At 48.2% G+C, this 25,252-nt stretch overlaps 1 protein-coding gene across 2 annotated transcripts in view; it reads left to right on the forward strand.

Moving 5' to 3' along the window:
• Positions 1–25,252, forward strand: part of LOC147115216 (uncharacterized) — a 122,418-nt gene that overhangs the window by 92,564 nt on the left and 4,602 nt on the right. Inside the window, exons 6-7 of one of the 2 annotated variants that reach the window (XM_085993590.1) lie at positions 14,603–14,764; positions 19,704–20,753. In XM_085993590.1, the coding sequence (XP_085849716.1) occupies positions 14,603–14,764; positions 19,704–19,825 (284 nt within the window). In that variant the 3' untranslated portion in view covers positions 19,826–20,753. Of the gene's footprint in view, positions 1–14,602; positions 14,765–19,703; positions 20,754–25,252 lie in introns of those variants that run through there. The other variant, XM_085993589.1, reaches the window with a different exon arrangement.

A 25,252-nucleotide genomic window follows, 5' to 3' on the forward strand; every position in this document is an offset into this window, starting at 1 on the left:
CAGTGAATAAACGGAAACCACAGTAAAACAGCATTGTTATCGGTAGCAGCGGCGGGAAAGCGCAGGAAGCGCCATATCGTTGCTACAGAGAGAAAAAAAAAAGCACGGGAAGCACCATATCTTTTTTTTGAAATGCCTAAGTCTGGCAATATTGATGCTTTTGATAACGAAACAGAGCCTAACTTTGGCAATATTGATGTTTTTGATAACAAGATAGAGGATTGGACCACATATGTAGAAAGAGTGGAGGTGTTTTGCACCGCAAATGGAATAGAAGATGAAAAAAAAGCTTCAGTGCTTTTGGATCTAATGGGCGCAGAAACATACAAGCTGTTACGCAACTTAATCACTCCAGCCAAACCGATGGACAAGAATTTTGAGGAGATTGTTGATACCCTACACTGCCAATTCGAGGCAGGACTGGCAGATTCTCTGCAAGACAAATTCATCTGCGATCCCCTAAGTGTAGAAACACAAAAAAAGGTATCTTCTGGAAAAGATTTAACACTGGACAAGGCTTTCAGTGCAATAGGAGCGGCAAAGATACAGCAAAGGCCACAGGACTTCGGCACCCATGAAATGACACGGGGTTTCGAAAGATGTTATCGCTGCGGCAGATCCAACCATGACCAGAGGGATTGCTGGTTCAAAGAAAAAGCATGCAGGCGATGCGGAAAGATGGGACACATTCCACGTGTATGCCGATCTGAAAATAAAAAATCCACTAATGGGAAAAGAATCAATAAGGAAAAGCACAGAAAGGTACAAATGATGACGGACAGTAGCTCCAAAGACCAGAAGAGCGATAGCGACTCCGGGAACAAGAGACTAAGCTCTCTCAAATTACATAATGTAATTGCCAATGAAGATTACCAGACCATTTGGGTTACCCTCATAATAGCAGGGTCCCCAGTTAAAATGGAGCTAGATACAGGATCAGCTCTAACCGTAATAAATCGACGAGATTACGAGAGGCTATTTTCGCATATACCTCTAAAAGACACATCCATTATCTTAAAAACATATACGGGGCAGAAAGTATACCCCAAAGGAAAAATAAAGGTGCCTGTGGTATACAACGGCAAAGAAATACAAAAGTTGTATTTATACATTCTACAAGATGGTGGTCCACCGTTGTTGGGACGTGAATGGATAAGGAAGATACGTTTAGACTGGCACTCCATTCAGGCACTGACGGTGACCAGTAAGGAAAAAAACAATGATGACATCATACCTGAACGATTAAAAGACATCTTGGCCAACGCCAAAGAAGTGTTTCAAGAGAAACTAGGAACCTTGAAAGGCATCACCGCCTCAATAAAAGTGGAAGATGCAGCAATTCCAAAATTTTTTAAGGCAAGACCGGTGCCATACGCAATACGTCCGGCAGTCGAGGCAGAGCTGGAGAATTTGGAAAAGGCAGGCGTATTATCCAAAATAGATTGGAGCGAATGGGCAACACCCATCGTTCCAGTCATGAAAAAAGCATTGAAAAATAACTATGAGGAACAGAGAAAAATTCGCATCTGTGGGGACTTTAAGGTGACTGTGAACCCGGTCCTTCACACGGTACAGTATCCTCTTCCGAGGATAGAAGATATTTTCGCCTCACTATCCGGAGGAAAACGTTTCACAAAAATTGACTTGGCACAGGCATATCTACAGATGGAGGTTGAGGAGACCTCTAAAAAGTATCTCACAATAAACACACACAAAGGCCTGTACCAGTACAATTGACTGATTTTTGGAGTAGCATCAGCTCCAGCTATCTGGCAAAGAGCTATGGAGCAAGTCCTGCAAGGGATTCCGGGGACTCAGTGTTACCTAGACGACATCCTTATAACAGGAGAAAACGACAACGAGCACCTTGCCAATTTGGAGCAGGTGCTCACTAGGCTGAAAGAATGGGGCCTACGAGCAAATCGCCCCAAGTGCGAATTTTTCCAAAATCAGATATCATATTGTGGCCACATAATTAATAAGGAAGGGTTGCATAAGTCACCTGAAAAAATTGAAGCAGTTATAAAAGCCCCAGCACCTGAAAATGTTTCACAATTGAGGTCATTCCTGGGATTAATAAATTACTATCATAAATTTTTACCGAACTTATCAACTATTCTACACCCTCTTAATGATCTTCTACACACAGGAGTGATTTGGAAATGGAACGAAGACTGTAAACGTGCCTTCCATAAATGTAAAGACTTAATCACATCCGAGAAAGTTTTGGCTCATTACAACCCATCACTACCAATCAGACTGGCGTGCGATGCATCCCCTTACGGCATAGGAGCGGTATTGTCCCATAGATTCCCTGATGGCTCGGAACGGCCGATAGCTTTTGCGTCACGCTCATTGAACTCAGCTGAGCGTAACTATTCCCAGATAGACAGGGAAGCACTCAGCCTGGTATGGGGAGTGAAGAAATTCAACCATTACCTACACGGACAAAAATTTACCTTGCTGACTGACCATCAACCCCTCATCTCCATATTCAACCCTAAGAAAGGTGTCCCCATTATGACGGCACAAAGACTACAGAGGTGGTCCCTTTTTCTAGGGGCACACCAATACAACATTGAATACAAAGGGTCAAAACAGCATGGGAATGCTGACGGTTTATCGCGCCTGCCGTTGCCAACGATAGAAGAGGCACCTACAGTAGACCCAGTAGAGATATTCCACTCTACCATAGTCGAATGTCTACCAGTAACAAATTCTGCCATCGAAAGGGAAACGAGAAATGACCCGACTCTCTCACGAGTCTACGATTTAACAGTGAAGGGATGGCCAGCACATGTTGCCAGCATTCTCGCAAAGAAGAGAACAGCTGTCAGTGTGCCGAGGAACCTTGATGTGTGGATCCAGAGTGGTGATTCCACCCAAACTCCAGGATAAAGTGCTAAAGGAGCTTCACGAGGGGCATCTGGGTGGAGTGAAAATGAAGAACCTAGCTAGAGCGTTTGTATGGTGGCCAGGTATCGATGGAGACATCGAAGACATGACCAAGAGCTGCCTAGGATGCCAGAAGGTCCAAAATGCTCCGCCACAGGCCCCTCTACATCCATGGGAGTGGCCCTCATCTCCCTGGCAAAGGGTGCACATCGACTTTGCTGGTCCATTTATGGACTCAATGTTCTTAATCGCAGTTGATGCACACTCCAAGTGGCCGGAGGTAATAAAGATGTCCTCCACCACCACGGAAAAAACCATCACAGTATTAAGGACCATATTTGCCAGGAATGGGCTGCCGGAACAGATATGTTCTGATAATGGACCGCAATTTGTGTCCGAAGAATTCAGGAAGTTCTTAAAGAACAATCGGGTAAAGCACTACACGTCCGCCCCATACCATCCCGCCACCAATGGATTGGCTGAAAGGTTTGTCCAGACCTTTAAGAAGGCCATAAAGGCCATGGGTAATGAAAACATAAAACTTCAGCACAAGGTGGATAACTTCTTATTTGCATATAGGAATGCAACACATATGGTTACAAACCAAACTCCCGCCATGATGTTCTACAATAGAAACCTAAGATGCCGGCTGGATTTGGTCAAGCCCAACATCCGAAGGGACGTGGAGAACCGGCAGTTTCAGGGCATGAATGAAAGGCCAACTAGGGCCTTCCAGATAGGCCAACCGGTTTTGGCCCGGGACTACCGTACCGAGAAATGGCAGCCTGGAACTATCTGCACACAACTAGGACCACTGATGTATACCGTGGACATCGGAGAAAGCATAATAAGGCGCCATGCTGACCAAATCATCAAGTCATCCGAAAAGGGACAACCTACACCACCGTGCTATACATCTAACGATGAAGTAGAGATACCCATATCTACCTCCGATCCGGTGATACTGGAACCCGATGAACCCGACACTGGCCTTCAAGCCGAATCAGCCTTACCAGAAGAACCTACTACACCACCAGAAACTACTACACCCCCGAGGCGTTATCCGGACCGAGTCAGGAAGCCTCCTGAGAGACTAACTTATAATTAATTAATACAGCAATGTATATTATTTTGCATATAACATGTAATTAATAATTACTTAAAATATGATGTACTAGTTAGCTAGAAGGGGAGGAATTGTGGTGTATGTGCCTTTAAAAGCAATTGTGGTGTATGTGCCTTTAAGAGCCCCAGGTGTGCGCAATGCCGGTAATTGCCACTTGGGCTATATAAGCCTGTGTATTGTGTATATCCTTTAGAACTCCCCCCAGACTTGCTTAGTAAATACCTATGAACCAACTCCTGTCTTCAGTGTCTTTATCTACACACGGACACTAAATATACCAATAAATGGTTCAGTTATTTTTTAAAGTAATTTTCAGTGATTTTAAAATAGGTTACTCACAAGTGGAGGACTGGACATCCTTATTAAAAATGCTTATTCTTGGTGATAAACCCATTTTCAGCTGTATTAATAAAACTGAAACTGCACCAGGTTACCACTCTTAAATATATCCAGAAATACTTTTTAATGGAAAGAAAAAAAAAGCAATTACGTTCTATTACGCTGCCCAATTGTGCTGGTTCATGGAAGATTTTGGGGGCTAAATTCGGTTGATTTGCGCCTCCCTAAGAGGGCGCTAACGGGGCGCAAATCAACTCGCGCCTGGGCGCGGCGCCGCTAACGCCTCTTGCGAAATTCAGCGGGAGGTTAGCGGCGGCACTGTGCTGACCCAGCTGTAATATTGGGTGGTGCCCCTGACTTACCACCGGACGTTATGTCCGCCGGGGTCAGGGGGGCCTACCTGCGGCCAGGGCGGCGCTAGTTAAAGGGGAGATGGCGGGCGGCCGTTTTTGTTGCTGACCGCTTGCCAGCACTGCCCCCGTTGCTGTCCCTGGCTCCCATGAAGTCCCCCCGCAGGGTGCCGGCTGCTCTCCGTGAGCCCGGCACTCCTCTTGAGTGCTGGGCTCGTTTGCCGGCACTCCCGATCCCTGGTGGCCCAGCTGGGTGCTGGGACGCGCTGCGCCAGGCCCCTCCCCTTTAATAAGGGGAGGAAGGCCTGCAGCACCACGGCAGGTAGCGCCACGATATTGGCTCACAACGCCCCAAGAGGGATGCGGGGCACTTCCAGTGGCGCCCCTCCTCCCTCTTGGGGCGCTACCTGGGAAAATTGGCCGCGGGGGCGCTAACTTTTGGCGAACCTGTTGCACCAACTGTGCCAAGTCCAATTAAATAATAACATGCAAGGCAACCAATGTTAGCATTAATTCTAGGTGCTTCTGGTCAACACAGTGATATAAATGTTCCAGTAGCTTGATGAAGCAGGAACATACCTTTGTCCATTGATTGGCAGGAGAAAACATTAAGGCCCAGAAATTCAGTTGGGCGCGGCAGCCGTTAGCGCCTTAGGAGGAGTAGATCTCGAGCGCTAGGCGCTTATCGCCCGGGCGCAGCGCGATCTGCGCCTCTCCCCAACTTCAGGACACATTTAGCGCCGGCGCAAAGTCTTAGCGCGCGCCCTGCTGCGCGCGCCCTGCTGCGCGCGCAGATCATGACGTCATTTAATAGTGCAACGCCCTTTGTGCGCCCCAAACCGGAACTTCACTCGCGCCGGCCCATTGTGCGCCAGGCGGCCCGAGCGACTGTGAAGTGGAACGGTACACAGGCCAGCCGGGCCGCGGGGAGCGCTAATTAAAGGGCACTTACCCAGCAGTATAAAGGCCAGCCATTTTGCAGCATTCACTCTTGAGCAACGGTTTTTTGGACAGAGACCAAGGAGGAGAGTTTACTGGTTTGGACCAACACTTGGACAGGTATTTTTGGCTCAGGCCAGAGCTTACCAATTATCTTTGCCTTCATTCAGAGCTCAGTGTTTGCCAGCATATAATGGGGGCTGCATTGGGTGGCAATGCTGAATTTCAGCCTTATGCCAGAAGGGCAGCACGGTGGCATAGTGGTTAGCACTGTTGCCTCACAGCGCCAGGGACCCGGGTTCGAATCCGGCCTCGGGCGACTGTCTGTGTGGAGTTTGCACATTCTCCCCGTGTTTGCGTGGGTTTACTCCGGGTGCTCCGGTTTCCTCCCACAGTCCAAAGATGTGCAGGTTAGGTTGATTGGCTATGATAAATTGACCCTTAGTGTTAGGGGGATTAAATACGTGGGGTTACGGGGATAGGGTGGGATATGTGTTGGTGTAGGGGTTATGGGGATCGGGTGGGATATGTGTCGGTGCAGGCTCGATGGGCCGAAATGGCCTCTATCTGCACTGTGGGGTTTCTGTGATTTCTGTGAAGGGCTTACAGACGCCGTGAGAGAGTGGCAGCCCTGGCTAGACGGAGAGGGGGCAACAGGCGTCGCCAACTGAGGCCTTACCCACGCAGGGTATACCGCCAGCAACCCTCCTATCTGACCATGTCTGCCACGATGTGTGTTAGGAGGCTGCGATTCCGAAGGGAGGTGGTTGCAGACATCTGCCGGCTGCTTCAGAGAGATCTGCAGCCACAGCTGATGCGCAGGACGTCTCTGTCGGTGGCAGTGAAGGTGACGGTGGCTCTCAACTTCTATGCCTCCGGCTCCTTCCAATCCGCTACTGGGGACATCGCTAACATCTCCCAGTTCGCCGTGCATTGCTGCATCCGCCAGGTGACCGAAGCCCTTTTCAGAAGGAGACATCAATTCATCTCCTTCCCCATGACCCTGGACAAGCAGCAGCAGCGTGCAGTGGGGTTTGCAAGAATAGCGGGCTTCCCCATGGTGCAGGGCGCCATTGACTGCACGCATGTGGCTTTGCGGGCACCTCTTGAGCATGCCGAGGAGTACCGCAACCGGAAGGGCTACCATTCCCTCAATGTACAGCTGGTGTGTGACCACAGGCAGCGCATCCTAGCTGTCAATGCCCGCTTTCCAGGCAGCAGCCACGATGCCTTTATCCTGCGACAGACAACTGTGGCTGACATGTTCCAGGCACAGCCTCCCCCAAGAGGATGGCTTATCGGGGACAAAGGCTATCCTTTGTGTACCTGGCTCATGACCCCGCTCCGCGCGCCCACGACCCCTGCTGAAGAGGCATACAACGAGAGCCATCAAGCGACGAGGAACCTCATAGAACAAACAATCGGCGTGCTCAAGCAACGGTTCCGCTGTCTCGATCGCTCCGGGGGAGCCCTCCAGTATTCGCAGGATCGAGTCTCCCAATTCATCGTCGTTTGCTGCATGCTGCACAACCTGGCTATCCGCAGGACTCAGGCACTGCCACCTCACGTTGGACCACCACCTCAGGAGGAGGAGCAGGAGGAGCATGAGGACGAGGAGTACCAGCCCAGGAGGGATGCACAAGGTCCAAGGGCCGCCCGTCGGCGGCTTATTGAACGTCACTTCTAGGCCCCCTGTCAGGGAATGGCTTGTGCCAATGATAGAACATGATTGCAGCCGCTCCGCAAGCCCTCAGCCGGTTAAGGCAACAAACACTTCAAAGATCAAACATGGACAATGTGAATAAATAAAATGCTTTATTGTACAAACTCTGGGCCCTTCCCACATGAAAACCAAAAACAGACGAAACCCCCAAAAAACACTCAAACACATTACTCGCTCCCACAACCTGGAGAGGATTAACAAAATAGGGCAACTAAAATGGCCGTCATTCTCGGCCTTCGTCAAAAACAAACATCACATCATCGGCCTTCAAAAAACAAACATCCAATTCTCGGCCTCAAGAAACAAACACAAATGGCCACACATTCGACTATTTGGCCCGCTAGGGCGATGCCTTGGCCATCTTTGGGTGGCCCCTGCCCGCCCTGCTGCTCCGGCTCAAAGTAAGGCCATTGGCTGCTGCAAGGCTGGGGGCAGGCTCCTGAGGGGCATATGTCGTGACGGCAGATGCCCTTGGGGGTCGGCCTAGTCGAGGTCTGGCCGCCGAGCGGGCGGCTGTTGATTGCTGCAGCTGTGGCTGGCCAGCATCAGTCGCTGCAGCAGCTCCTGGCAGCTCCACTGGGGGAGTGGCAGTGGCGGCTGGAGGAATGGCGGCAAGCTGGCGGATGGCAGGCGCTCGCTGGTCACCTGAGACACTGGCACTCGCCCGGGCCAGCACTGCAGCATGCGCACCAATCTGCCGAGGGACAGACCGCTGTGCTGCTGCAGCGCGCCGGGTGCCCTGGCGATGCCTGGCTGACACAGCGAGTGTGGCAGCAGTGAGTGCCCGTGTTGACCTGTTCACTGACCGCAGCACTGATCACCTGGCCAGTTGCTGACAGATCTGCCCGGTATTCCGCCCGACTGGTGGCCTCTAAGGGCCCGAACTCGGCCACACTCCGAGAGAGGGAATCGATGGACTCAGGCAACCGTGCCACTGCCGCCATGAGCTCCGTGTGCCGGCGCTCCGAGTCCGCGGACAAGTCTTCGAGGTGTTCCATCTCCTCGGCGAAGAGCACCTCCTGACTGGAGGCCGGACTCTCCCTCTGGGGAGAAGGCCGCCGAGCTGGCCGACCCTTCCTGCGTTGCTGGAGGCCGCTGGGCCCAGCAATTGGACTCCCGTCCGACGCATCCCCCCTCTGGGGAGAAGTCCGCCGAGCTTCCACCCCCCTCCCGCCTTTCTGCAGCACGCAGGTCCCAGGAGCTCCCCTCCCCTTCGACACTTCCGCCACGCTGCCCTCCAGGGAAGACGTGTCCCCTACATTGGCCTGGGTGGCCGCGGCTGAGGGTTCCCCTGATGGGCCGCCTTCCTCTTGCTCCTCCTCCTGCTCCTCCTCGGAGGGTCTGTCACTGGCAAGTTGAGGGACCTCCTCTTGACCATCTGAAAGCAGGAAGGCACAATAGCTTTAGAGTGAGGAGAGGGCGTCACTGCGGGATGCATGAGTGGTGGCATTCAGCGCATTGGTCGGACAGTGGCAAAGGATGTAGACCTGATGCGCAAGTGGGACGAGAGAGGTGCAAAAGGTGATGTCCTTACCATTGCTGCCCAGAACACGGTCGGCATCTCCACATGCAACGGGCCCAATCACCCGGCCACCCATGAGGCGCTCCACCCGATGTTGCAGGTCGGTGAGTGGCTGGATATGGGGTCGTCCTCCCCCGGTCGCAGTCCGGCTCTTGCGATTATTCGCCAGCTTGGCCTGCAAGAGAAAGGACGGCCTCTAAGTACAGAGTGTCGCCGTGATCTTGTGTGCACTGCCTCCCATGGTGGAATAGCCTGGCCAGTGTGTCGGCATGATCTGGTGTGCACTGCCTCCCATGGTGGAATAGCCTGGCCAGTGTGTCGCCGTGATCTTGTGTGCACTGCCTCCCATGGTGGAATAGCCTGGCCAGTGTGTCGCCATGATCTTGTGTGCACTGCCTCCCATGGTGGAATAGCCTGGCCAGTGTGTCGCCATGATCTGGTGTGCACTGCGTCCCATGGTGGAATAGCCTGGCCAGTGTGTCGCCATGATCTGGTGTGCACTGCCTCCCATGGTGGAATAGCCTGGCCAGTGTGTCGCCATGATCTGGCATGCAATGCCTCCCATGGTGGAATAGCTTGGCCAGTGTGTTAAGTGCAGAATGTGCAATTGATGCTCATGCCTATGCCATAGCTGCTGGATGAAGGCTGGCCATTAGAGCTTTTAGGTCCCTTTGCCCATAATGTGAGGTGCACATGCAAGGATGAGGAGGTCACTGGAAAGGGTACTCACCCTGACAATGCGTGTGAGGTCATTTATCTTTTTGCGGCATTGGGCACCGGTCCTGGGGACGTCGCTGTTGGCTGACAGCTTGCTGGCGACATGCCTCCAGGCTCTCCTGTAGACGCGGACCGTCGCCTTCTTGCCATTGTCCGGGTACAAAACATGGCGCCTCTTCTCCACAGCAGCAAGCAGCACACTCAGATCACGCTCTGAGAAGCGCTGCGCACGTTCACGGGCCTTCTCCATGTCTTCAGGCGCTATTTGGGTCCAGCAGCAGTGTTCAGGCCTAGCTGGAGGGCTCCACTATCCAGGGCGTGGCAGCAGACACAGTCGACCCTTCCCCCTTAAGAGCTGGCCGGCGCCAGGGTGTCTGCTGTCAATCACGAGATGGCCGCACCTGTGCTGCGCCCGGCCTCGGCGCTATCGATCACCACCTCCGGCTTAGCGCCCAAAGAGAGGCGTCCAGCAGCAGTTTTAGCGCTCGCCCGAACTAGTAGGGCGAAGCTAATGAATATCGGAGAAGTGGCCTAGATTTGGCGGTGGCCGCAAACTTTAGCGGACGCCCCACTTTAGCGCCCCAAAAGTGGCGTCAATGAATTTCTAGGCCCATGAACACAAGGTCGCATGGAACCCAAAAAGAACATTTGTTCCATCAACAACATTCCACTACAGACCTTATGCAATTTGCTTGTCATAGGTTTTACCCCACCTATTTAATCATTTGAAGGGAGGCTCAACAATCTTCTCCATGACACCCAAATGCAACTGAGCAAAATACCACAATAATTATCTACACCACACCTCCATTATTCAAACATTGCCTATTGATTTCCATAGCTGATGATTTAATGAAGCTAGCTGCACAGGAACTATTGTGTTCCATAGAATATTTAATTACCATTATCCATACAACCATCAATCTATTCTTAGTTGCTGCTGGGCAGAGCATTTTCTATTTATCATAATTTTCTTTCTTTTGGCAGTTCCCATTGAGTCCAGCCAATGTTTTCTGAAAATATAATTGTTAAGTCTGTGTGTTCTAGTTGTATTTAAGATTAATTACTGACACAGACTACAAGAATAACATTTCAACAGGTCTTTACTAGTTGGAGGTCAGGGCTATACTAACAGCAATATCACGACACAGTACTTATATACCGGTGGTCACCACCGGTATTACGTATACAGCAGCCAGAGAAAGTAGTACATCTCTTAAGGTGGAACAGGCTTAAGTTCTCTTAAGGTAGAACAGGTTCCATACACCACAATAATGTTTATAATAATTAGCACATTTCATTGCCATTTGCTTGGACCATCCTCAAAATATCAGCATTCAAACTTAGAATAGCTATAAATCTGCCTAATGGAACAATCTTCATACATTTACTAAGTATTACTATTATTTGATGGATGAACCTTAATGGGAATTTTAGAATTTCTCGCAGGATATACTAATTATTGATGTCTTTTAGTATATGGAGGCTGTGAATTAAGAAGCGAGATACATTACTTAATTACCTACTTTGAATGAAAGCATCTCCATATATCATATCACACACATAAGAACATAAGAAATAGGAGCAGGAATAGGCCACTTGGCCCCTCGAGCCTGCTCTGCCATTCAATAAGATTATGACTGATCTTGGGCACAAAGCCACTTCCCTGCCCGCTCCCCAGAACCCTTCACTCCCTTATCTTGCAAAAATCTGTCTATCTCTACCTTAAATGTATTTAATGACCCAGCCTCCACGGCTCTCTGGGGCAGAGAATTCCACAGATTTACGACCCTCTGAGAGAAGAAATGCCTTCTCATCTCAGTTCTAAAAGGGTGACCCTTTATTCTGAAACTATGCCCCCGAGTTCTAGATTTTCTCACGAGGGGAAACATCCTCTCTGCATCTACCTTGTCGAGCCCCCTCAGTATCTTATATGTTTCAATAAGATCACCTCTCATTCTTCTAAATTCCAATGAGTATAGGCCCAACCTGCTCAACCTTTCTTCATAAGTCAACCCCCTCATCTCAGGAATCAGCCGAGTGAATCGTCTCTGAACTGCCTCCAATGCAAGTATATCCTTCCTTAAATAAGGAGACAAAAACTGTATGCAGTACTCAAGGTGTAGTCTCACCAATACCCTGTACAGTTGTAGTAGGACTTCCCTGCTTTTATACTCCAACCCCCTTGCAATAAAGGCCAACATTCCATTTGCCTTTTTGATGTTTACTGCACAAGGACCCCCAGGTCCCTCTGAACTGTAGCATTTTGTAATCTCTGTCCATTTAAATAATTAGTTTTTTAATTTTTCCTGCCAAAGTTGATAACCTCGCACTTTCCCACATTATACTCCATCTGCCAACTGTTTGCCCACTCACTTAGCCTGTCTATATCCCTTTGCAGATTCTTTGGCCCCGATTTTCGGCTTGTGTGGGAAATGGTCGGGTTTCCCCGAATTTGGGGTTTCTGACACACATAAAAAAGTGTCAGCCAGCTCCACGCAATTTTTCCTCAATTGGCCAATTAATTCCCAGTATGTGGGAAACCTTGCTAATTGTCCAATTCGAGTCAGAAATCCCCACAGTATGATGTCATCATTCGTGGTGCTTTCAAGGTCCATAGCAAGCACTGCATCCTCTGAAGGCTCCCAAACGAACCATACAGGATGGCAGAGGAGCCTACAGCAGCTGTGGCCAGTGCCAGACCCCAAGCTGCCTTCAAATTCAACGAGGCTTCACTGCAGGCATTATTGGATGGGGTTAGGGCCCACAGGGAGGTCCTCTTCCCTAGGTCAGGCAAGAAGAGGCCTCCCACTGAGACCAATGCTGCATGGATGCAGGTGTTAGCAGATGCCAACTCGCTGGGAGTCACCAGAAGAACCTTGGCATTACATCTCTAACTCCTTCCTTTACTCCCCCACAGTACCATCCAGAGCCCCCGTCCTCACTGTGGAGGAGGAAGAGGCTGTGCAGCCAGACTTCTCAGAGGAAGCTCCAACCTCTGAGGGCACAGCGTCAGCAGAAGTAAGCGCACCCAGCACCAGCGCAGACACTCACACCTCGGGGGGACCTTCGGGACATAGAGTAGTGTTGTCACCTGGTGTTTCACAGCTCACAAGTGAGCCTCAGCAGATTCTGGAGACAGGGACAGCAGTGGAGAGTCCTCGTCGGAGGGCGCAGGACTCTGCCAGCTCAGCTCAGCTATGCTGCATGTCGACCCTCTGGGTCCATCCGCAACAGAAGAGGTGATGGATCTCCATGCACAGATGCAGGAGTCTCTGGCAGGTTTTGTCTCCAGGGTCGCTGCGAGTGTGGAGCGAATGGAGGAGTCCATAGCGACCATGAGCAGAGCCTTTGTGGAGTCATTGGTGCATGAATGCATCACCATGGAAAGGTTGGCAACCTCCATGGAGGAGATAACTCGCCAGGGTACGGAAAACATGGTGCGTGCTCATAAGAGAATGACATCTCTTGAGGAGCGTTGGCCATCTGTTGAACAGAGAAACCAGATCTTCATGGAAGTCCTTCTGAGTAGGACTGCCAGTGCAGAAACGGGTCCCCATGGCCCCCTAAAGCGCAGCAGGGTGCTCTCAAGCCACTTCCAAGCGCTGGCCCCTTCTGGCCTGTGCAGCTTCAGGTGAGTGAGCAGCAGCCTGGTGCTCCTGTTGCTGATCCTGCTGTTCCTGGTTCTGCTGCTGCCGCCTCTGCTGCTTGAGATCCTGTAATGGCAAAAAGGGAAGGAAAGAAAGGCATCCCATGCTTCTCGTAGATGCCTCCGCTGAGGAAGCGCTGAGTGAAGGTGGCAAGAGGGGCTTCCCAGGAGATCGCATTGGAGAAGTGTGTGAGGCTCCAACCTTCCACAGCTGTGCCTAAGCCTTGAAGAAGTAGCCCCAAACCTGCAACAACAAGGTCCTTCAACATACAAGTGCTGTCCCTTTAAATCGCAGCTTCTCCATTGACCTGCAGCTGACAGCAAGCAAGCCGGCAAGCTTCACGCCAGCTCTCAGCAGCGGGGTTCCCCGCAGGCGGGTTTGATGTGGGGAAAGCCCCAAAGTCGCAACGGCCCCGGAGAAACTACCTCAACAAGCTGGTAATTGCTTATTAGTGCTCCGACGACCAGTCCCGCCAGCGGCGGCCGGGACTGAAGCGGGGCGCGGGGAAACGGCGGTCCAAAAGTCGGACGGGGCAGGGAATCAGGCGGGGGGGGGGGGTCCCAACCCGCTTTTTCGCCGATTTTCGGCCCCCGGCCGCATGAAAAGCCACCCGACGGCGGCCAGGAAATTGACCCCCAATAATTTGTGAGAGGTGCTCTTTTTATATGGCATGGGAGGAAGAAATGCAGGACTTATGCTAACACCATGAGGCCAGGGAAATGGTGTGGGCAAGATAAGGGTAGTCCTTTATAAACAGGAGGGCTATTGTGGATCAAATAGGCATAGAGTGCCAGTTGAAAAATAGATCAGTTACGGGCAAGGTAAGAATGGCCCAGATAAATGAAAGTGTTATTTTGGGTCAAGAGTCCCCTCTCCTGAAAAACTGTATCAAGCAGGTGTTTAGTCTCTGGGGTGCTGCTCAGTCACATTATGGTGAGGCCCTAAAATTATATATTTTCTGGCGCCTTAATGATTTTAATGCATATTTTGACTGGAGGCTCCCAGCACTTCAGTTACTAGCTGGCTGCATTAGGCGCAGAGCATGCCATAAGTCTCCATGTCCAGTATTACAAGGAGTTGGTGCCTGTCCCTGTATGAGGATAGTTTCTTTTAAAGAATGAAAAGACCCTACAAGTTAGGCAGTCTGTTACACCCTGTTATGGGTACTAGAATATGTGGGTTTGAACAAACTCCTACTATTGACTCATAATTATTAATTGGAACAACATGACCTCTGCTTATGACACACTTGGCTGATGTGATATTCTTGTATCAAGACCACTTTGGAGAAAAAAACTTTTTGCACATTTTCTTACTTGGTCTATATTCATTTATTTATAGCGAATATTGAGGCACGAACTTTTGAAGAACGGCAGACCCCATTCCATTTTGCAGCTAAGTATGATGCAGTAAATGCTCTTCAGTGCTTACACGACTATGGTGTGAATATTCATGCTGTGGATTACAAGGAAAGAACTTCATTGTATCTGGCAGCACTTCATGGTAATTGTCAAGATGAGTAAAACTGAATAATCATTAGTCAATGCAATACATCGGTGTACCAAGGTTGTTCTACATGGAGTGATGAGATGTATATTTGTGCTAATGCTTCTTTGGAGGGAAAATTCATACCTTGCGCCAACCACTTAAAGTTAAACTGGAATAAAAACAGGAAATACTGAGCAGGTCAGGCAGCATCTGCGGAGAGAGAAACAGAGTTAACGTTTTAGGTTGATGAACCTTCATCAGAACTGAAAAAAGTTAGAGATGTAACATGTGCTAAGCAAGTACCGAGGCAGGGAAAGCGGGGAGGGGAGGAAAGAACAAAAGGGATAGGGTGGAAGACAGGAGCGATTAAATGACAAAGGGATAATGATGCAAGGCAAAAGGGAGTGGTAGTACGACAAATAAAGAAACAAAAGATGGGTCTAGAGGAGGTATAACTGGTAATAGCAGAATCATTGCCAACAGCTGCTGTCCGAAAAAATGGGAGCAGTGGTTATGATCTGAAATTGTTAAACTCAGTGTTGAGTCCGGAAGGCTTTAAAGTGCCTAATCGAAAGATGAGTTAAACTGGAGTAGGTGACTTGCTGTGCCACTTTAAGAATGGTCCATTGCATATGTTTGGAATGGGACATAAAGGTACTTAAAGATAACTAAAATAGGGCAGGAAAAAAGTGTTTGAGATATTGGAGAAATTAACATAAAATAAATGTTGCAGAGAAACAGATTGAAAGGGAAATTAACATTTTAAAGTACAGCAGCAAAAATTAAAAATATAAAGTAATGCAGTTTTAAGTTGCTGAAGTAATTACAAAGTATTCTTATGCTTTAAAAAGTTCTTGTATTTATCAAGTCATTTTACCAGTCTCTGTTTTTATTAACATGATAAAATAGAATTATTTAATTGAATAACATTTGTTGATGCTATTTTTAATCCTATGTGCACGGACATCCAGATTAGTCTCTGTATCTACTTTAATCATTAAACTGTGTAAATTATATGATTATGCTACATTCTCCTGTTCTGTATCCTCTACACTTCACTAGAGGAGATCTGGTTATCTGGTTGAATGTAGAAGAAAAAACATGAGGTACAAGTTTGGATATTTCAGATGTTGCCCACTTGACTCCTTGCCCACATGGTAGTAGAGTACAGTGCACCTCAGAAGCAGAACCACTCTGTTCAATTTTTTCCCCCTTTCCTTTGCAATACAATTGTATTTGCATATGAATAATGCCACGTCTCTTAAGTGAGTGGGAAAGGCCTAACCACATGTATATTTCAGCTCTACTGACTATTGCAGTAAACAAAATTTAAAGTGGCCAGCCAGTTCTCAAAGATAGATATTTTAAATATAGCGGCCTAGAAATTGGGTTTTGGCTTAGCCAGGGCTTTAGCGCCGGAAATTAGTGCCGGCGCTAAGTCCCCTGCGCGCGCCAAAAATTCAGTGGCGCCGCGCCCAAACGGCTGCCGGCGCTACTGAAGGGTCTTAGCGCCTGGAAAAGGGCGCTAACTGCCGTTTCGCGCCGCAATTCCGGCGCTGCGGCACCCGATGCGGTGCGGCAGGCTGGGGAAGTGCAGGCCTCCTCCTTCCGTTAAGGAGGAGCTGCCTGCACCCGGCCGCGGCCCGCGCAAATCTGCTTAAAAATGAGCCCGGCACCTCGGACAAGTGCTGGGCTTGCATCTGTTCCGGGGGGGGGGGGGGGGGGGGAGAGAAGTCCGGGGAGGGAGCTGCGGGCAGGCGGCCGGCGGGAAAGCGGCCGGCCGCCGCGGGGCCTTTAATGCGTCGGCGCTAACTGCAGTAAGGCACCTCTGACAAAACGCTGGTTGCGGCTGCCACGGGCGAGGCGGCCGCAACTCAATTTCGGAGTTCGGGCGGGTTACCACGGCAACCGGGACGCTGCGCACACCGATGACGTCATCGGTGCCGGCGCAGCGCTACCGGAGCAACGCCGATTTAGGGCCCCAGGGAATTTCACTACTGGCCATAACTCCGGCGCAAGGCCCTCTAGCGCCTCAAATGAGGCGCTAAGGCTACTGAATTTTCAGCCGAGCGACTTTTAAAAATGATTTTGAATACACGTCGAGCCTGTGCCAAATCTCTGCAAGAGCATTTCAGCTAGCCCCACTCCCCTGCCATTTCCCCAGAGCCCTGCAATTTTTTTTCCTTCAGGCACTTATCCAATTCCCTTTTGAAAGCCACGATTGAATCTGCCTCCACCACCCTTTCAGGCAAGGCATCCAGATCCTAACCACTCACTGTGTAAAAAACGTTTCCCTCATGTCGCCTTTGGTTCTTCTGCCAATCACCTTAAACCTGTGTTCTCTGGTTCTCGACCCTTCTGACAGTGGGAACAGTTTCTCTCTATCTTCTCTGTCTAGTCCCCTCGTGATTTTGAACACCTCTATCAAATCTCCGCTCAACCTTCTCTGCTCTAAGGAGAACAACTCCAGCTTCTCCAGTCTATCCACGTAACTGAAGTCCCTCATCCCTGGAACCATTCTTGTAAATCTTTTCTGCACCCTTTCTAAGGCCTTCACATCCTTCCTAAAGTGCGGTGCCCAGAATTGGACACAATACTCCAGTTGAGGCCGGACCAGTGTTATATAAAGGTTCATCATAATTTCCTCGCTTTTGTACTCTATGCCTCTATTTATGAAGCCCAGGATACTGTATGCTTTTTTAACCGCTTTCTCAACTTGCCCTGCCATCTTCAACGATTTGTGCACCTATACCCCCAGTTCTCTCTGTTCATGCGCCCCCTTTAGAATTGTACCCTTTAGTTTATATTGCCTCTCCTTGTCCTAGCTGGTCCCAAACAAAAATGCCCCTGTGTATTCAGAATGCTGATAAAGGGCTTTGTCAGGGCCGTTTCTCTATCTGATGTTCAGGTAGAAGTGCCATTGGATGGGGCTTCCACTCATTGTAATCATATTAAATGGAAGTTCCTTGAAGTCTCAATTAGAGGAACAGAAGGAAAATGTTTCTAAAGTCCCTTTTGCAAGCTTTTAATCATTTTTCAGGTAATGTTTGCATTCTAAATTAATGATTTTATATTTCAGATAATGTCTGGTGTATGAATTAGTAATGCTTTAAAATTTTTCAGCTTATGTTTTCAGTTTTTTTAATCAGTCAATTTTAATGGCCCAGAACTTGGTGTCGGGGGCTTGCCGCGCGTGCAAGCCCCCGATCTGCACTCACCTTGCGCGCTGACATCTGAAGCCCGGGCCTGCTTGCATTTCCTGTCACAGGCCCGGTTCAGATGTCAGCGCGCAGTGCTTACCTGACCCAGCGGCGTAGTTAGTGCGATGTGCCGGCTGGGATCAGGTGAGCACTGTACAACCAATCATGAGTTTGAGAGTAAGAACTGTCAAACTCATGAAAACTACGGGGGTCCAAAACACTATTTAAACTTTAAATAAAAATTTAAAAAACATCCCAATCATTAAATTAAGTATAAATAAGTTAAAAAAAATAATTTAAACAATTTTTTTTTTTGAAAAAAATAAATTTTTAATAAAAGGGGTCTAAAACTAAACTTACCTTATTGTAGATTCTTTAAAATAATAAACCTGTGGGAAAAAAAATTCTAAACTGCAATAAAACACCACTTACCTGTAAAAAATAAATACTTACGTGTGCTTTTTACAAGCGTAAAGACCGGAGGCCTTTACACATGCGCAAATCCCCCAAAACAGAGGAAATCCAAGACGCACGCGCTAGCCTCTTCACCTCTTGGGTTAGAGGAGAGGAAATGCCGGTTTTCAGCGCATGCGCTGTGCATGCTGAAAACCGGCATTTCCTCCGGCCAGACGCGTGAGTACCCCTTCCGTACTCACGCGTTTGGGGAGGAATTAATGCCCCATTATATTTTTATTGTGTTTTCTGGATCAGACTATGAAGGAAATGTTTATTGTTACCAACAGTGCGGAGAAACTGACTGTACAGAATCTCTTTTCAAGAGTTCTGCAGAACAAGAAGATTCTAAAATAAGACCTAAAATAATTCAACTTAGGTGGAGGAGAAAGGAAAATTGGGTGGGGTGTATATTGAGTGACCAATCCGCAACCACCCGTTTTACACCTGAGTCGAAATTGAATTGAAATCCAGGATCAGTCTCTCCTACAATATCATTGTACATATGGTCTAAGGGTGTGCTACTGCATTTAACTGTAAGCTACACCAAGGGATTGATTTTAACCCACCTGGCCCGGTTGGGGGGATATTAAAATCGACCGATTTGATTTACCACCCCTTTCCTGCTGCAATTGTGCTGGCCACCATTTTAACTGCTCACTTCATTTTGGAGCAGGTGGGTGCCTCATGAATACATGCAAATTGGGGTCTTGTGATATTAGTTGGACTCAGCTGCAGGCACTCAGATCATAGCGATCTATGTGCTATTGTGCATAGTGAATTTCCAATGGATTGTTGAGATTGGAGATTGCTTGCTTCTGTCTTTTTTTGCTTTACTCACCCTAATTAAGCTCTCACAGTTTACCATGGGTGCCATTTTTGCTTCATTGCTTGGGCTGGAGGAATAGTTGGAGGAAGAAGAGCATCAGCAGCAGTCTCATCAGCCAGGATGAGTAGCAAGTGGTCTAGCCTTACCCAGGAAATATAGCTTATATGGAACAGCACGAGTTTGTGCAATTACAGCATTAAATGGTCTGATCTTTTAAAATTGAAACTCTTTTTCTGACTGTAGTGAATGTAATGAAAAGAGTCACTTTACCAACAAGCAGTCGCATGCTCCAGTTCTTTTCAATTCTGTTTCACCTAGGACCCCCATGGTTCCTATAATTTCAGGGGTCAATTTTTTTTCTGTCTGTCTAGCTCAGAGGGTTGAATATCCTATTCTACCTGGATTGCACGTCTAATGGACATAAAAAATGCATATTAATGAATAATGCTTCCTCTGGTAATCCCATCTCCAGGTCGAAAGATCCACAGGAGGTTGTGCACTCCTGCCAAACAAAGGCTTTCTGGTTCAATTAGCACATTAATACAGCTGGAAGCCAAAGACAAAAGCCATCTTCTGGAAGCTGGACACACTTGAATCAGTGGACATCTTAGACCTTCTCCAGTCTTAGCTTCATGCAGGGAACATATTAATTTATATTTATATGCACAAAGCTAGATTTGTCTGTATCTATATACAGTGACAGTATCAGGGAATTTGTCACACCTGGGCTGCACTTGGAGTTGGAAAGCTAGCAAAATATCTGGAGGTTTTTTTTGGCGTTCACAGTCCTTCTGAATCTTTTCTTTAAGCCTCCCATCACCCTGGCCAGCTCAGAAATTCCCACATACCCCCTTAAATATTGCAAGTGGACTCAATGTCGCAACCAGTTCACAACTTGCCTTCTCCTCCCCCACTTGTCCTGGAACCACCTGCCCAAAATACCGCAGATTCACCAGAATGAGACCAGGGTTTAGAGATTGCATAAACTTGGCTTTTATTCCTTTTATTAGTATAGGAGATTGAGAGGCTATCTGATGGAGGTGTTTAAAATGTTATAAGGATTTGATAGGGTAGATACGGAGAATCTATTTCCTCTCGTGGGGAAATCGAGCAAGGGGACATAATCTTAAAATTAGAGCTAGGCCGTTCAGGAGCAAAATCAGGACGCACCTTTTCACACAATGGGTGGTTGAAATTTGGAAATCTCTCCCCCAAAAGGCTGTGGATGGTGGGATGATTGGAACTTTCAAGACTGCGACAGATAGATTTTTGTTAGTTATGGGTATCAAGGGATATGGAGCAAAGGCGGGAAAATGGAGTTGAGCTGGAGATCAGCCATGATCTAATATGAATGGCGGAGCAGGCCCGAGGGGCTGAATGTCCTATTCCTGTTCCTTATGTACCTTTGCTTCTATGTACACCTCCCAAGTATTTGCATGCTGCGTGGAAGTATATGTACCATGACCTTCCCTAATATGTATCCTGTCAATGGCAATAAAAGATTTTAAAAATTAAACAAGAAGAGGCCATGTTGTCTATCAAGCACAGAACATGTAAAATCATAATCATAATCATAATCAACTTTATTGTCATTGTTAGTGCACAAGTGCAGTACAACAAAACGAAAAATCTATCCCATCATGGACTACCCCACCTATTTGATCTCCTGAAGAAGGGGGCCCTGAATTTCCACAGGGCTTTTCACTGGAAGATTAGTAAAACTCCTGGAGAAACAGCATAGACAATTGTTTTCAACTGTTAACCATTTTCCTGGGGATCCACTGATCTGCTGACGTTGGGACAACCCCCAGTGGAAACTCAGGCCCAATTTATGCAGAAGTATTCCCTCATTTCAAAGGCAATCAAAATGAAACTCCAGAATATTTATGGGCCAGATTTTGCTGAAAAAATGAGGGCGTGTGAATGATGCACGCCGTCATTAATGCACAAATCAGCCAGCAACTTGTAGAGAGGAAGAAATACCTTGTGAATTGTGAATTGGCACAAGTTTCTGGATGACTTGCGCCACTCTGCCGTGTGATTCGCAAAAACAACATCTCGCGCTTAACCTGCTCGTGATTTTCATGAAGTTGCTGTATTTGCACATTAATTGCACATTAAACCACAGAATGTTAAGTCTAGTAATTAACAGTGTAAATACCCTTTTAACGATGTGATTATTGTTAGTGACTGCCAATCAATCTTTTTTGCCCAGAAAGTAAACAATTATAAATGTGGCGCTCATTACTTCAGATTGTGCATTGTTGTTGGAGATTTTAAAAATGTGAAAAAAAAAATTTTTTCTTTTCCTTTCTGTCTCTTTTTTTCTCTCTTAATCCAATCTTTCTTTACCTCTCTTTATTTCTCTTTCTGTTTTAAGAAAAAATTGGAGTCCCTTAGGACTGTCTGTTCAAAGATTCGAAGCTGACTCCATATTGGTAAAAGTTATTATTTTATTTAAGCGTAAGTCAGACTTAATACATTAAAGTATTTGAACAGCAGTTTACAAAGTGGAACTAAGAATAATATTACCCGTTATAACTGTTCTGCCTGTCCTTTGGGTAGTAGGTATGGCCCATTCCTTGTTCCTTCTTCTCTTCTCTTAGGCACTCCCTCGAAACCGAGGATGACTTGCTTCCACACTAAAAATGAGTTCTCAGGTGACTGATGAGTCCAATGCGGGACCTACAGTCTCTGTCACAGGTGGGGCAGATGGTGGTTGAAGGGGCGGGTGGGTGGGGTGCTTGGGTTGACGTGTGCTCCTTCCGTTGTTTGCGCTTGGCTTCTGCTTGCTCCCGGCGAAGAGACTCGAGGTGTTCGGCGCGTTCCCGGATGCTTCTCCTCCACTTTGTGCGGTCTTGGGCCAGGGATTCCCAGGTGTCGGTGGGGATGTTGCACTTTTTCATGGAGGCTTTGAGGGTGTCCTTGAAGCATTTCCTCTGGCCACCTGGGGCTCTCTTGCCGTGTCGGAGCTCTGAGTAGAGCGCTTGTTTTGGGAGTCTCGTATCGGGCATGTGGATGATGTGGCCCGTCCATCGGAGCTGATCGAGCGTGGTGAAAGCTTCGATGCTGGGGATGTTGGCCTGAGCGAGAACACTGACATTGGTGTGCCTATCCTGCCAATGGATTTGCAGGATCTTGCGGAGGCAGCGTTGGTGGTACCTCTCCAGTGCTTTGAGGTACCTGCTGTACATGGGCTATGTCTCTGAAGCATACAGGAGGGCGTGTATTACCACTGCCCTGTAGACCATGAGCTTGGTTCCGGGTTTGAGGTCCTGGTCTTCAAACACTCAGGCGACCAATGGCTGCACTGGCACACTGAAGGCGGTGTTGGACTTCGTCGTTGACGTCTGCCCTTGTTGACAGTAGGCTCCTGAGGTATGGAAAGTGATCCACGTTGTCCAAGGCCTCGTCATAGATTTTGATAATCGGGGGGGGGGGGGCAGTACTGTGTGGCGGGGGCAGGTTGGTAGAGGACCTTTGTCTTACGGATGTTTAGTGAAAGGCCCATGCTCTCGTACACTTTGGTGAAGGTGTTGACGATGGTTTGGAGTTCGACCTCCGAGTGTGCGCAGACGCAAACATCGTCCGCATACTGCAATTCGATGAGAGAGGGTGGGACAACCTTGGATCTGGACTGGAGGCGACGGAGGTTGAACAGTTTCCCGTTTGTTTTGTAGATTAGCTCCACTCCAGTGGGGGGCTTACTGACGGCAAGATGGAGCATTGCAGCAAGGAAGATCGGAAGAGCGTTGGCACAGTCTTGCTTGACCCCGGTCCATACGTGAATTGGGTCTGTGGTGGATCCATTGGTCAGGATCCCGGCTTGCATGTCATCGTGGAGCAGGCGGAGGATGGTGACAAACTTTTGAGGGCAGCCGAATTTGAGGAGGACACTCCATAATCCCTCACTGATGACAATGTCGAAAGCCTTTGTGAGGTCAAAGAAGGCCATGTACAGTGGTTGGTGCTGTTCCCTGCATTTCTCCTGTAATTGACGCGCGGTGAAGATCATGTCCATTGTGCCCCTTGGTGGGTGGAATCCGCATTGCGACTCTGGGAGGAGCTCTTCAGCCACTGGGAGAAGGCAGTTGAGGAGGAATCTTGCGATGATTTTCCCTGTGGCAGACAGCAGGGAAACTCCTCTGTAATTACCGCAATCGGACTTGTCACCTTTCTTGAAGATGGTTACGATTACAGTGTCTCTGAGATCCCCTGGCATGCTCTCCTCCTTCCAAATAAGAGAAATGAGTTCATGTATTCATGCCAATAGTGCTTCTCCTCCATGCTTTAGTGCCTCGGCGGGGATTCCATCTGCTCCTGAGGCCTTGTTGTGCTTCAGTTGTCGGATGGCCTTTTCAACCTCATGCCGGGCTGGGGTTATGCTGAGGTGGTGGCGGGTTGCATGCTGCGGGATGGAGTTGAGGACATTCGTGTCGAAGACAGAGCCTCGGTTAAGGAGATCTTCGAAGTGCTCCTTCCAGCGGGCACTGACTGCCTCTCTGTCCAATAGTAGGCATGGCCCATCCCTCGTTCCTTCTACACGGACACAGGTTTACACCTGTCTGGATCGGTGCCGTTCCTGACCCTTCTACACTGAGAATGACCCAAACTCACTGGGATATACCCCAAGAATCGGAACTAAAGAAATATCTATCCGATCATGTATCTTCCATACCCCACATTCTACCCAATCAGGAGCCCGGTAAGGTCTGTGGCCAGCACAGAATTTGGGTCTCCCTTATCGGAGCCTTAGCACTAGCTTTTTCTGTTTCCATGATGATGACGTGTTTCCATGGTGATGACATAACCCAGGACTTTGACAATGGGTTTTAATTATAGTCCAGTTTTTAACATGCTTTAACCTAATTCTAACAGGAATAAAATCAATTAATAAAACTATACTAACTTACTAAAAACTATAAACTGGTAATCTTAGTATTAAACTACATAGAAATATAGAAAAATAGGAGCAGAAGTAGGCCATTCGGCCCTTCAAGCCTGCTCCACCATTCAATATGATCATGGCTGATCCTCTATCTCAATACCATATTCCTGCTCTCTCCCCATACCCCTGATGCCTTTTGTGTCTAGAAATCTATCTATCTCCTTCTTAAATATATTCAGTGACTTGCCTCCCAAGCCTTCTGTGGTAGAGAATTCCACAGGTTCACCACCCTCTGAGTGAAGATATTTCTCCTCATCTCAGTCTTAAATGTCCTACCCCGTATCCTGAGACTGTGACCCCTCGTTCTAGACTCCCCAGCCAGGGGAAACATCCTCCCTGCATCCAGTCTGTCTAGCCCTGTCAGAATTTTATACGTTTCAATGAGATTCCCTCTCATTCTTCTAAACTCTAGTGAATACAGGCCTAGTCGACCCAATCTCTCCTCATACGACAGCCCTGCCATCCCAGGAATCAGTCTGGTGAACCGTCGCTGATCTCCCTCTATGGCAAGTATATCCTTTCTTAGGTAAGGAGACCAAAACTTCACACAGTACTCCAGATGTGGTCTCACCAAGGCCCTGTATAACTGTAGTAAGACATCCTTGCTCCTGTACTCAAATTCTCTTGCAATGAAGGCCAACATATCATTTGCCTTCCTAACTGCTTGCTGCACCTGCATGTTTGCTTTCAGTGACTGGTGTACAAGTACACCCAGGTCCCTTTGTACATCAACATTTCCCAATCTATCACCATTTAAATAATACTCTGCCTTTCTGTTTTTCCTACCGAAGTGGATAACTTCACATTTATCCACGTTATACTGCATCTGCCATGTATTTGCCCACTCACTCAACTTGTCTAAATCGCCTTGAAGCCTCTTTGCATCCTCCTCACAACTCACAATCCCACCTAGTTTCATGTCGTCAGCAAACTTGGAAATATTACATTTGGTTCTCTTATCCAAATCATTGATATATATTGGCCCAGAAATTAGGCTCGGGGGCTTGCCGCGCGTGCAAGCCCCCGATGAGCACTTACCCGGCGCGCCTGCCATTCGGCTCCCGGGACGCTTG

Source organism: Somniosus microcephalus, chromosome 7, assembly GCF_052327205.1.
Source record: "Somniosus microcephalus isolate GS21.2 chromosome 7, FLI_Smic_1.0, whole genome shotgun sequence".
Lineage (NCBI taxonomy): Eukaryota > Metazoa > Chordata > Chondrichthyes > Squaliformes > Somniosidae > Somniosus > Somniosus microcephalus.